General features: G+C 46.4%; 1 protein-coding gene across 3 annotated transcripts in view; it reads left to right on the forward strand.

The window, feature by feature from the left end:
• ZCCHC14 (zinc finger CCHC-type containing 14) overlaps window positions 1–13,386 on the forward strand; it is a 307,427-nt gene extending 294,041 nt beyond the window's left edge. For all 3 annotated transcript variants that reach the window (XM_029608037.1, XM_029608038.1, XM_029608036.1), the window contains one exon: window positions 9,782–13,386. In XM_029608037.1, the coding sequence (XP_029463897.1) occupies window positions 9,782–9,837 (56 nt within the window). In that variant the 3' untranslated portion in view covers window positions 9,838–13,386. The remainder of the gene's footprint in view (window positions 1–9,781) is intronic.
• The last annotated feature ends 376 nt before the right edge of the window (window positions 13,387–13,762 follow it).

Genomic DNA, 13,762 nt, shown 5'->3' on the forward strand with positions numbered 1-13,762 from the left:
CAAATTCTAACGACTAAATTCATAGAAGAAACCTACCTGAAGATGAGCCCCGCACTCCTGCGGTGATACCATTCGGTCCCTCCCCCAGTTGAGTTTCCCAAGGCGATTTCCGTGGTCCCTCGGAGGTAAGAGCCTCAGTCCGGTGGCCAACTCGTGGCAGGGACCTAGCCCCCGAGTGAGAAGGGCTCGGGCACGGCATAGAGGCAGCCTCGGTCCCGGCGTGGTCTTGGCCCCCGAGCGAGACGAGTTCGGGCGCGGCCTAGAGGCAGCGGGTGCACCTCCTCGAGCGCAGCGGTGACGGTAATCACCCTCTCCCCCCGCAGCCGGAGACTGCCCGGGTCGCAGCCGGGAAGCGCCGAAGACAAGGTAAGGCATACATCTTTACTTGTTGGTCTCCGAGGAAGCGAGGAGTAGCAGAGTCTGCCTACGTGGCAACCCGCCAAGGGGGTCGCCATTTTGTCTGCCTGCTCGCCATCGCCTTCTGCCCTGGTTCGTCACCGCGCAATAGGCGCATGTTGCTAAGCGCACGTTGATAGGCGCCCGTTGCTAAGCGCACGTCAATAGGCGCCCGCTGATAGGCGCACGTTCATAGGCGCCAGTTGATAGGCGCACGTTGATACGCGCATGTTGATAAGCGCACTTGGGCAGGCGCACGTGGATAAGCACATATTGGTAGGCGCACATCTTTCGCGCATATTACAAAGCGCAGACTCCAGCTGAGTTAACAGACGAGATGGAGCGTAAGAGAGCCCATGCGTCAGCGGAGCCGGCACCTCCAGAATCAGGCATAAGCCTCTGCTCTGCATGCAACCTCAGAGCCACACAGAGCGAGGAAGCAGACTCCCTATGTGCCCAATGTGAAGAGGCCCTGGGAGTTCCAGGCCAGGACCGGTCGCAGCCCAGCGTACTTGCCAGTTCCTCAGGGAACACCCTGGACCTAGCAGGCAGCGGTGAGCAGCCAGGGAACCCGAGAGACCTGGTGACCCTAAGGCCAGATCCTGCTTCGCTCTCCTGGGTGGAATTATTCAAGGGGATTCATGCCTTTGTCACAATGCAGTCTGCTCCCTTAACGGGTCCATACGTACCGGATGACCCGGCCCCTGGACCCTCAAGGCCTAGGCACGGCCACCCGGAACCCCCACTTATGGGGATTCAGATTGCCCTGAGGAAGACGACGAGCCCCCCAAGGAGGGAGAACTTCCCTCGGGGATTGAACCATATCGGACCATGAGGCGCTTCTTTCTGAAAGAGGATCTCCCAGGCCTGATCTCTCAATGCCTATCGGAACTGGCTCTCCCGGGCCATGACACCCCAGGGGAACCTAGAATGAACCCCCTGTTAGAGGGCCTGCGCCAAACGACTCACCATTTTCCCCTCCTACAAGCAGCACAGCAGCTAATCGAATGGAATGCGCCGGAGGCCTCATTCAAAGGGGGTCGGGCCTTGGCTGGCATGTACCCCTTAGACCCGGCAACCAAGAAGATGCTGACGTGCCCCCAGGTAGACGCCATAGTTAGCGCAATTGTGAAGCGCACCACCATTCCGGTGGAAGGGGGGACGGCCCTCAAGGATACACATGACCGGCGCATGGACGCCATTCTGAAACAAGCCTTTGAGGTGGCAGCCATGTCCCTACGCACTGCGACCTGCTGCACCGTGGTGACGCGTTCCTGTTTATCACAGGCTAGGAACAACACCCCGGGAGAAGAGATGGAATCAGCTCTCTTGTTCCTCACTGACGCAGCCTCCAACCTAGTCCGTACGGCAGCCAAGGGAGTGTCATCCTCAGTGGCAGCCAGGAGACAGCTCTGGCTTCGTAATTGGTCGGCCGACTCCTCCTCCAAGACACGTCTCACGAGAATGCCCTTTAAGAGATCCCTCCTGTTCGGCAGCGACCTCGAGAAACTGGCCAATAAATGGGGCACCTCTCCATTAACCCGTCTACCAGAAGACAGGTCAAGGAGGAGCCAGCACCCTTTTCCTAGACCATCCAGAGGTAGAAACTCTCAGCGCTTCAACCCTTACAGGACTCGCTACCAAGCACCTCGTTCGCAGGCCAGGAACCAATCCTTTCGGACTAAGCACAACAAGAGGGGAATCGGTTCGGGTCCCGGCCGTACCCCACAATGACAATCAGCCGACCCATCCGGGGGTAGCAGCCATAGGGGGCAGGCTAACCCTCTTCTACCGCAGGTGGGTCGAGATCACCTCGGACCAGTGGGTGCTCGCCATCATCCGAGAAGGGTATTACCTGGACTTTCTTCGGCTCCCGCCGGACAAGTTTGTGGAATCTCCTTGTTCACCCCTCAAGAGGGCGGCACTAGAAGTTACCTTGCGGAGGCTCCTATCCCTAAAAGCCATAATCCCAGTGCCTGCAGGGGAGATAAATTCTGGGCATTATTCCATTTATTTCATAGTACCCAAGAAGGAGGGCACTTTCAGGGCCGTCCTGGACCTCAGGTCAGTCAACCGACACCTACGGGTCCCCAGCTTTCGCATGGAAACTCTGAGGTCTGTCAAAAATGCAGTACAGCCAGGGGAGTTTCTCACATCCCCAGATCTGTCGGAAGCCTACTTGCATATCCCAAACCATCGGGATCACCAGCGCTATTTACGCTTCAAAGTCCTGACCCAACACTTCCAGTTCCGAGCTTTACCCTTTGGGTTAGCCACCGCGCCGCGGACCTTTACCAAGGTCATAGTAGTAGTGGCGGCGTCCCTCAGGAAGGAAGGAATCCTCGTCCATCCCTACCTGGATGATTGGCTGATCAGGGCGAAGTCACCGGAGGAGAGCCACCAGGCAACCAACAGAGTTATAGCTCTTCTGGAAAGCCTAGGATGGGTAGTAAACTTGAACAAGAGTTCCCTACAGCCTTCTCAGTCGCTGGAATACCTAGGAGTCCGATTCGACACCCAGGAAGACAAGGTCAGTCTGACCGCCAAGAGGAGAGCAAAGCTCCAGAATCGTCTATAGGCCCTGCTGAGCGCCACCTGGCCCACAGCTTGGGAGTACCTACAGGTCCTCGGCCTTATGGCATCCACTCTGGAGGTGATACCATGGGCGCGGGCTCATATGAGACCATTACAACGCGCCCTCCTATCTCGGTGGAGCCCACGATCACAGAACTACACCGTACACCTACCTCTACCAGCCAGAGTGCAGAATCAGATACGGTGGTGGTTGCAGCCCGGCCACATGAGCCAGGGGTCAAGAATGTCCTCCCCAACCTGGACCCTGCTCACTACAGATGCCAGCCTGAACGGATGGGGAGCACACTGCGAAGAACTCACCGCCCAAGGGCGGTGGAACAGAGAAGAATCGGGGTGGAACATCAACTGACTAGAGGCACGGGCAGTCAGGATAGCTTGCCTGCGATTTGCCCACAGACTCCGAAACAGAGCGGTCAGAGTGATGTCTGACAATGCCACCACAGTGGCATACATCAACCGACAGGGCGGAACCAGAAGTCGACAGGTATCCCTAGAAATAGCCCCCTGATGTCTTGGGCGGAAGCAAATCTACAGGACATCTCCGCCGTCCACATCGCCAGGAAGGACAACACCACGGCAGACTTCCTCAGCAGAGAAAGCCTAAATCCGGGGGAATGGCAGCTGTCGCCCACAGCTTTCCAGATGATTGTAGATCAGTGGGGGACGCTGGGCATGGACCTACTAGCGGACAGGTCCAACGCTCAAGTACCCAGATATTTCAGCCGCAGGCGGGATCCTCTATCCCAGGGGATCGATGCCCTGGTACAGCCATGGCCTCAGGGGATCCTGCTATATGCCTTTCCTCCATGGCCCCTGCTGGGGCGCCATTATACACAAGATTCAGCGGCACAAAGGCCTAGTTCTTCTAGTGGCCCCGGACTGGCCAAGAAGACCCTGGTACGCAGACATGAGAAGACTACTGGCAGGGAATCCATTTCCCCTGCCTCCACACAGGGACCTGCTGCGGCAAGGTCCCATCCTCCACGAGGATCCAGCTCAATTCTCTCTTACGGTCTGGCCATTGAGAGGGCTAGACTGAAGAAAAGAGGATACTCGGGGCCGGTAATAGATACACTCCTCCGAGCACGCAAGTTCTCCACATCACTAACATATATATAAGGATCTGGAGAGTATTTGAAGCCTGGTGCGAAACTCACGGCACCAATCCACATGCCGCTAAGATCCCTATCATTTTGGATTTCCTGCAAGATGGACTTCAGAAGGGTCTGTCCCTCAATTCCATCAAGGTTCAAGTGGCAGCGCTATCCTGCTACGGTGGTCCCCGGAGTGACGGCAACAGCATCGCCACACACCCAGACGTTTCACGTTTCCTGAAAGGAGTCAAACACATTCGCCCGCCACTGAAGTGGCCGGTGCCCCTGTGGAACCTCAACCTAGTTTTGGAATTTCTAGCGGGACCCGCCTTCAGACCCCTTCGAGGCCTGTCCCTCCGTTTGTTAACCTTGAAGATGGTGTTCCTGCTGGCTGTATGCTCAGCACGCAGTATCTCAGAGCTACAAGAGCTGTCCTGCCGTGATCTGTTTCTCAGAATCACTCCAGAGGCTATCCATCTTCGCACGGTTCCTTCCTTCTTACCCAAAGTAGTCTCACACTTCCACCTCAACCAAACCATATCCTTGCCTACCACAGAAGGTTTGAAGAAGTCGGAAGAAGGTTGAATACTACGCCATCTCGACATCGGCAGGCTGCTGTCCAGATACCTGGAAATGTCAGAAGCAGTATGAAAGACGGACCACCTGTTCGTCCTTCACAGCGGGAAGAAGCAAGGGGAAGTGGCCTCACAGGCAACCATCGCCCGCTGGATCAAAGAAGTTATCAAGGCAGCCTATGTAGAAGCGGGAAAACCACCACCTCTACGGGTCAAGGCTCACTCTACCAGAGCGCAAGCGGCCTCTTGGGCAGAAACTAGGATGCTGTCGCCTGCAGAGATATGTAAAGCGGCGACGTGGTCCTCCCTCCATACCTTCTCCAGATTCTACCGTCTGGACGTCCAGGCCAGGGAGGACACAGCATTTGCGAGGGCAATCCTGAACAGATCTCGGGCAGCCTCCCACCCAGTCCGGCAGTAGCTTTTGTACATCCCACTTGTTTTGAGTCCATCTGCTACACGCTAGGAAATGTAGAGATTACTTACCTGATAATCTCGTTTTCCTTAGTGTAGGCAGATGGACTCAGCATCCCGCCCGGCTGCCGGCATACATGGGGATTCACCAACTCACGGTAAGCCATGTTTTTCTTATAATAGGGCATCCACCCTGCCGGGTGTCGACGCCTTCCGGTTGAGAACACTGGCGGTCTCCAGCTACTATCAATCGGTCAGGGTAATCCTGTTCATTTAATCGATCGGTCAGTTACACATATATCCATAAAGCTTTTGCAAGGAAGATTACTGAATTGCTGCACTTCCTGCGGGGGTATATGTACCCGTGCTGACGTCAGATCCGTCTCCCACCTGCTAGCACGAGCACACTATACCCACTTGTTTTGAGTCCATCTGCATACACTAAGGAAAACGAGATTATCAGGTAAGTAATCTCTACAATTCTGCTGCCTCTGTTAAATATTTGGTGCAGATAACAAAGTAACAGTCATAAAATAAATAAAAATAGTCATCAGAGATTTCTGCGATTCACAGTGCTAGGAGAGCATTTTCAGTTCCAAGCTCTGCCCTTTGGATTGGCTACGGTGCCGAGAACATTCACAAAGGTGATGGTAGTAGTGGCAGTGGCCCTCAGAAGAGAGGGGATACTGCTTTATCCTTAACTTGACGATTGGCTTATTTGAGTGAAGTCGGAAGCGGAGTGCTTCACCTCCATTTGGCGAGTGACAGAGCACCTGGAGTCCCTAGGCTGGGTGATAAACCAGGCAAAGAGTCACCTGGTCCCGTCTCAGTCCTTGGACTATCTGGGTGCGAGATTCAACACCCTGGTGGGCAAGGTGTTCCTCACCCCAGAAAGGATTCTCAAGTTGCAATCACAAGTGGTTCATCTGAGGGACCTGCCGGTTCCCAAGGTCTGGGATTATTTGCAGGTACTAGGGTCCATGGCTTCTATGCTAGATCTGGTGCCATGGGCTTTTTTTTGCACATGCATCCCTTACAGAAGGCTCTCCTATCACATTAGAATCTGATGTTGGAGGAGTTTCAAGTGCCGTTGCCACTCCAGGAAGAGGCCAGGTCCAGTCTCTCGTGGTAGCTATCGTGATCCAATTTGGAGAAGGGAGTGGATCTGGAGGTTCTGGACTGAGTGGTAATGACCATGGATGCCAGTCTCAGTGGTTGTGGAGCAGTGTGTCAAGGATTGGAGGCCCAAGGGCTGTGGTCCCCGGTGGAAGCGTCCTGGTCCATCGGCCATCTGGAAACAAGGGCGCTGTTCTTTCTCCCTCTGATTCAGGGCCAGGAGGTACATGCGTTCTCAGACAATGCAATGCCAGTGGCCTATATCAATCAGCAGGGTGGAATGAATAGTCATTAGGTGGCTCTGGAGGTTCACGAGCTCTTTGCCTAGGGGAGCATCATCTAGCAGCTCTAGCAGCATCTCACGTAGCAGGCGTAGACAGTGTGTAGGCGGACTATCTCAGCAGGCAATAGCTGGACCCAGGAGCAGCATCGGGGACCAGTGATCCTGGTAGTGCCGGAGTGGCCGCAACGTCTGTGGTTTGCAGATCTAGTTTGCAGATCTAGACCTTGTTACTTTATCTGCCTTATGACCAACGATTTATGCCTTTCGCTTTTATGACTACTGATGCTTTGTATATAGTTGTTATGTATGTTTATATTTATAGTTTTCACTATTTATTGATCTATTAATTTGCATTGCCTACTCCCCCTGTTATCTGTATTGTTATCGGTTATATGTAAGGGCGCTGCCCAAAAGTTTTTTGTTCTTTGTGAACCGATGCGATGTGCGAACGGCTATCGGTATATAAGAGACTTTAAATAAATAAATAAAAATAGTGCAGCTGGATGGGCCCTTTCGTTTAAGCTATTTGAAGGGTCTGCTGCATCAGGGACATTTCTTGTCAGAACAGGCGGATCGCTTCTATCTAGCAGCTTGGCTTTTGAAAGGCGACATTTCTGTCTGAAGGGGTATTACTTCTCTGCTTTGGGCTAGGAGAGCCTCCACTTCTTTGGCTTAGATCGGAGTTTGGAGAGAGTTTGAGGCCTGGTGTGAAGCCCATGACATTGATTCCTTGCAGGCAAATGTGGCCCAGGTTTTGGCCTTCTTGCAGAAGAGGCTTTCAAAAGGTTTGGCCTATAATTCTCTGAGTCCAGGTGGCAGCCTTAGGTTGTTTTAGAGGAAGGCTGCAGGGAAGACTTTTATTTATTTATTTGGAATTTTTATATACCGACATTAGTGTACACAAATCGTACCGGTTTACATTGTAACTAAAAGTTGGAAAGTACAAAGAACAGGGGAGGGGAAGAAGGAGAACAAGAGGATGCAGGAGGAGGTTGCAGATCTGCAAGTAAGCATTTTTTGAAAGGAGCAAAGCATTTGCGCCCTCCAGTTCAAAGACTTTGTCCATCCTAGAATCTCAATTTGGTTCTGCAAGTCTTGTGTGGCCCTCCTTTCGAGCCTTTACTCAGGGATCTTACGCTGAAGGCAGTGTTTCTAGTGGTGATTTGCTCGGCAAGACAGATTTCTGAGCTCCAAGTCTTAACGTGTAGGGAGCCTTTTTTGCGGATTTCCGATAATGGGATCTTGTTGCAGGTGGTTCCTTCCTTTTTGCCCAAGGTGGTGTCGGCCTTTCATCTTAGCCAGACCGTAGAGTTGCTGGGGTTTTCGCATTTGACGCGCGATTCTCCCCATGCAAGAGAGCCTCATCTTTTGATGCCCGTCGGGTTCTCCTAAGATATCTCAAGGTGACTAATGAATTTCGAACTTCAGACCACATTTTTGTGGTGTTCAGTGGACCAAGGAAGGGGGTGATAAGGCGACTAAAAGTATGATTTCTTGTTGGTTGAAGGAGGCAATTGTTTCGGCCTATATTTGTAAAGGCCGCCAATCCCTGAGGATTTGTGGGCACATTCCACTAGGGCTCAGGCGACCTCCTGGGCAGAGTGTCAGTTGGTGTCGCTGCAGGAGATTTGTCGGGCAGCAACATGGTCCTCTTTGCACACTTTCACTAAACATTAGTATTTGGATATTAAGGCCCCAGAGGAGGGCGCCTTTGGGGAAAGTGTGCCGCATTCAGGTCTTTCGGGATCCCACCCAGTGTAAAGAGGCTTGGGTACATCCCACTTGTCTGGATTGATCTGGGTATGAACAGGAAAGGAAAATTGGTTTGTACCTGCTAATTTTCGTTCCTGGAATACCACAGATCAGTCCAGCAGCCCATTCTGAGTATGATTAATTTTTAGAGAGACCTCTCCTCATTCTGGATGCTGCTGGTGATGCAGAGTTTAATTTTGTTCTGCAGAAGATAATTGTATATAGTTCTCGCAGTTTGGAGATTTAAAAAAAAAAAAATCTTTCTTGACCATAGTTCAGGGATCAGTTTGTTCCCCAGTTCTTTCAGAGGAAGAGATCCTGGTGGTTTGGAGTTACACATCTTGGCTTGGGTACAGGTCAATACTGAGAGACTGCAGGTGGCTCTCTTGGTTATGTAGCAGTGCCTCAAAGTTTTTGTTCTCTGCCTCCATGAGCTGGTAGGGATGCATAAACCCACTTGTCTGGACTGATCTGTGGTATTCCAGGAACGAAAATTAGCAGGTAAGAACCAATTTTCTGTTTTTTGTACCCCATTTTATAAACTATCCCACTTTTTCCCATCCATTGGAGAAATAGTTCCAAGACTGGATTTACCTTTTAAGCACTCTTAAACATAGGAGCATTGGGAGGTCCTCCCCAAGAATGGAGGATCATTTGATGAAAGGGGTACTGCTTTTTCTGCCCAGGCAGCAATGCTCAGCCTGGGCAGCTTTTCTCCATCAGACCGCCACCCTCTTAAAGGCATAGGTGCAGGCCTGCAGCAATTTTAGATTACAGTATTCTTAATGCCACTGTTCCACAAAAGCCTACATTTTTAAGTGCATGGGTCTGTTGGGCATTTCCGTTCAAGTTGAGCAGTGGTTGTGACAAAGTGCTGTTGGAACAGAAGTGGAGGCACCTCTTTCACTTAGTGGGAAATGTTAGCCTAAACAGTACTCTGCCAAGACTCTGGCTACTTCCATACCCCAGTACAAATGCACCCTGAGTTCAGGCCATTAGCTATCACTGTTCAGTGGCTGGAACTTTGCCTCCTTTGTATTCCTAGCCCTAGTCTACATGAAGAACAGAAGCCAAGCCCAGGAATCAAAACTAGATATTGCTAAACTAAGCTAATATTGATGAAACAATGATTTAAATGTTAGGTTATAGACCGATCTGTTTCATGCTTATTTAGTTACACAGAACAGCAGAGAATGCAGATAATGGTTAATATCATGAAAGTCTGAGAAATGCTGAGATGAAAATTAAAATTATGCTGCCTAGTTTTACCGAAATATCTTCATGCATTTAAACTGTAAAGAAAAAGGATTAAAGCAGTTTTAGAACTAGATAGGCTGAAACACAGTCTTTGTTAAAGTACAAAGTTCACCATAAAGTTTTAGTTTCACTTGACGTGCTGCAGTTTTAAAACTGGTAGAGATCATATTCGGAAGGAAAATGCTATTTTGTGCAGACTTATAATACCTAATTATTATTTAAGCAAAAATTGGGTGCTAATATACTGAGTTTAGAATGGTTTATACTGGTTAATTTGCATTTGGTTTATTTTCTTCTAGGTACTTTTCGACTGAAGTATGCCCCACCAACAGAAAGTCTTGATTCCACAGATTAGCAGTTCTCAGTAACAACAATTCTCTACAAACCACAAGAGGCAGAGGACATTTCATTACTAAATTGAAGCACCAAGTTATAAGAGCTCTCAGCTTGGTTGTTTTTGTTCTTTTTTTAATCCAATGGTGCTTTACTCTTTTAGACTAATAGAAAGTCTACCTTATGGATGCATCAGAGAGCCCAGTTTTATCAATTGCCAAATTGGATCTTGATAATCTTACCCAGTGGGTATCATCTTTTTACTGGTTGTAGTGGCGAGAAAACAGATGTATTGAAGAAGAGTGTTGCCATTGAATAGTCTTCGTTTTTTAACAACATTTTTAAATTTGTGGCAGCTAGAAACAAACTGTACAGTTGCAAGCTGAGATCTGACATAGTCCTGTGGACAGTCTTCCCATAGGATGTCTGAGTCTGGCACCTTTATGCTCGGTGATATATATGCTTTATTTTCTAAGTGGTCAGAAAGTAATCACTGGAATTCTTACAAATTGCACTACAGAAGAATATAACATTCAGAATTTCAGCAGTGAAAACCATTGAGACCATTGCAGGAGATGTAGGATTATGCAGACTTTTAGAACAGACTAACCTATTCCAGTATTAAAACGTAATCTGGTTCTTTCTTTTCCCCTTTAAGAGAATACAAGTGGCAGTTTTAATTTCTTCAAGTAATAAACTTTGCTGTAATATCAGAAATTCTAGCTGGAACTGGCTTAACAGCAGCAAAATGATCTGTCCTAAGGGTCCAAATGCTGGTGTCATCAGGAGTTTGCATGTACAGCTTTTCTTTCATGATGTGTAAAAAACAAAACCTTTTAGGTCCTATTATTATTGGCCACACTTGGGTTTCTTTCACAATAATCTTACTGCTATACTGCTGCAAGAAAAAAATGGGCTTCAGATCATCTTCATGCTGGACTTTTGCACCTACAGTGTTTTATGTCAGTAACATGACTGCTACTAAGGGCTTTTGGTATAGGATTCAGGAATCTAGAGTAGTCTAATATTGAAGCACTGATAATCCAAGGACAAAGATTAATTCACATCCTTTCTTGGTAAGGATAAGACAGCTACATGCAAACATTATGTTCTTAAATAAATAAATAAAATGTGGTGGCACAGATCAAGCAAGGTCCTCCCTTAACCCAGTGCAAGGGTCTCTCCTGCTATTTGTCTGAGATATTTCAGTTCCCATTCTCAGGAAGGATGTGGCATTTGTTATTTTTAAGTGAAAGACTGAATGCTACAGCGATGTAGATGGACTGCCAATTTATAATATAGATGTTCTAATTTTTCTGATCATCATGTTGGCAATTAATGGCTAGCAAAGTAAATGGTCAGAAAGGATCCATTTTATAACAAATGCTAGTGAAACCATCAGCTGGGCCCCTTTATTCATTTACTACCTTTTAAAAACTGGCCAGGTGACCTCAGACTGATGATGACAAAATACAATCTCAGAAGAGTATGATAAAATTATAACTATGAAAAGCATTGTACCAGGAGATGACAAGTCCAGAAATCTGGTTACACAATTTCTTAGCTTCACAGAAACCAAAGTGAAAAGCTGCAAAACACCTGATTTGAGAAAACAAAGCTTATACAGTTCTCTAAATGCTAATTCTTATCTTACCTGGTACAGTATTCTTTCTATGCAACAGAGAAGCTATGGACTTCTGCAGACACTACACAGTATTACATACAACCCTGAAATGCGCTCATCTGAAATTACCTTATTTTTGAGCTGCTTCTTCTGTTCTGTTGATTATATGTAGAAGATATAAGTGAAAAGAATTAAAACAATGCAACTTTAAATGTCTGCCTTAACAAGATTAAGAGACAGTAGGAATGCCACCTCGTTATATACAGTACTGTGTTAAAGAACTTTCGTTTTTCATTTTTAATGTTTACTATTTAAGGTTTTCAAGGGCCTTTTGTTTAGGCAAAAACACGCTGGAAGCCAAACTTTTTTTTTCTTTTTTTTAAAGAGGTTTATTCTAAACTTGAACTAGGAGTACAAGTAATGAAACCGTAAAAAAATAAATGTTATGTATCAATGCAGTGTTTTGTTTTAGTGGCCAGTTGAAGAAAGTAACATAACTGTTTGTGTCAGGAGGTAATTCACAAAGATGACGCTGCTTAGAAATCCTACATAAACAGCTGTTGTCTTTGTCATTAGGAATATTTTCTAACCACCATTATAAGACTGTTATTTTTTTAAGTTTTTTGTTTTTTTTTTTAGTATATACTTTGAATTTTCTGTAGCCATAGTCCAGCCCTAAGGCTGCACTGGCTACCTTCTATGGTTTATCCTGCTCAGCAAAAGCACTCAACACAATCCAAACACTTTTATTTCAGGTGCATGGTAAACATTTGTTCCTCATCAGCCCCATCCTCCATGTAGATTCACTACTCTTGCTATTTCCATGCATTTACAGTATATAAGGACATCCCAACAGCTCTGGGTTTGCAGAAGAGAAACCTTGTTGATGGAGAACTATTACAAGTCAGTAATTATGATGCCCTGGTCTGTCATTTGTGAGTGCTTTTTTTGTAGAGTTAAATCTATATGTTCTGATTAAAGAAAAAATTTATGAAACTTGGAAATGTGGCGGGCAAAGAAGAGAAATAGCTCCTGGATATTTTTGCAGTCATCTTTCAACAGCCAGGTTTTGTCGGAAGGGAGACTTATCAGTTTAAATCACTTTGTACCAGACACAGCAATGTTATAATCTTAAATGAAGCACTTTATATTCACACACAAGACTCCTTAATTACATCCTGAAACAATGGCACAGGCAGGATTTTTTTTTTTTTGGTCCCCCACCCTACCACTAAAAAAGCCAGGTAGATTGCCTTTGGCTAGGGCTGTTAGGATAACCTGTCCAGAGAAGACAGTGCCACATTCTTATTTCTAACCGTTTGACATGCACTCCAAGTAACCGCTATTCATATCTTATGCAGCTTATAACATAGGAATAAGAAACAAAATAGGGTCTAAGTGTTTGTCAACCATATGACATCTAGTTTTTCTATGCAAACAAGGTGTGCTTGCAGAAAATGAGTGCTTTGGAAACTTATTCTGGGGCAAATTTAAAAATCACCTTTCACAACTCATGGACATATAGGGATGGGGAAAACTACAAAACCAGACTTAAAGAAGAATGCATTTTCAGTTCTAGTGATGCACAGAATTGATTCTCAAGAAAGTTGAATGTGTCACTTTTGGAGCCTTTTATTTGATCTGGTATACAAATAACACTTTGCTGTTGAGTAACGTTACATAGTTAAAAAAAAAAAAAAAAAAAGGCAGCAAGATGATACAATATTAAAACCACAGCAATATTTAATTCAGAGTGTACCAAGCATCCCAAAGATCATTTCCTAGGCCTTGTTTACACTGAAAGGCGTGGATATGTGAATGCTTTACCATTTTTTTTCACTTCTCTTATTTTAACATAAGCAAATGCACTTACACCAGTTCTAAACATCTAGTTGAAATACAGGAAAAATTTAAAAAAAAAAAAACCCCTATAGATTTGTGTTTGCAGCCAAAGGTAAACATTTCTTCAATATAAGACTTTAGGGGGCTGGAGGAAACAGATCTAACAGTTTGTAAGTAATTTCCATTTATTTTATACCATAAACCTTAATTACAATTTCTTTGTTTTTGCTCGCTTAAAGTAAGCAAAACACATTTGGTACAGAAACTGTAAATAATTCCTGTTCTTTCAAGAACTAGATAACTGAATAGTTTCTTTTGGATGTGATGGTCTGCTTAGGAATGAGTACAAACACTATTCCCATTTCTGAGCCAATTCTTTTACGTCATTTGATTCTAGTATTACAAATTGTGCATGTATCTTTATAAATATTTTAAGAAAAAGTATTGTAGTTTTGTAAATATTTAATATTCAGCTAATTTG

Source organism: Rhinatrema bivittatum, chromosome 7, assembly GCF_901001135.1.
Source record: "Rhinatrema bivittatum chromosome 7, aRhiBiv1.1, whole genome shotgun sequence".
NCBI lineage: Eukaryota > Metazoa > Chordata > Amphibia > Gymnophiona > Rhinatrematidae > Rhinatrema > Rhinatrema bivittatum.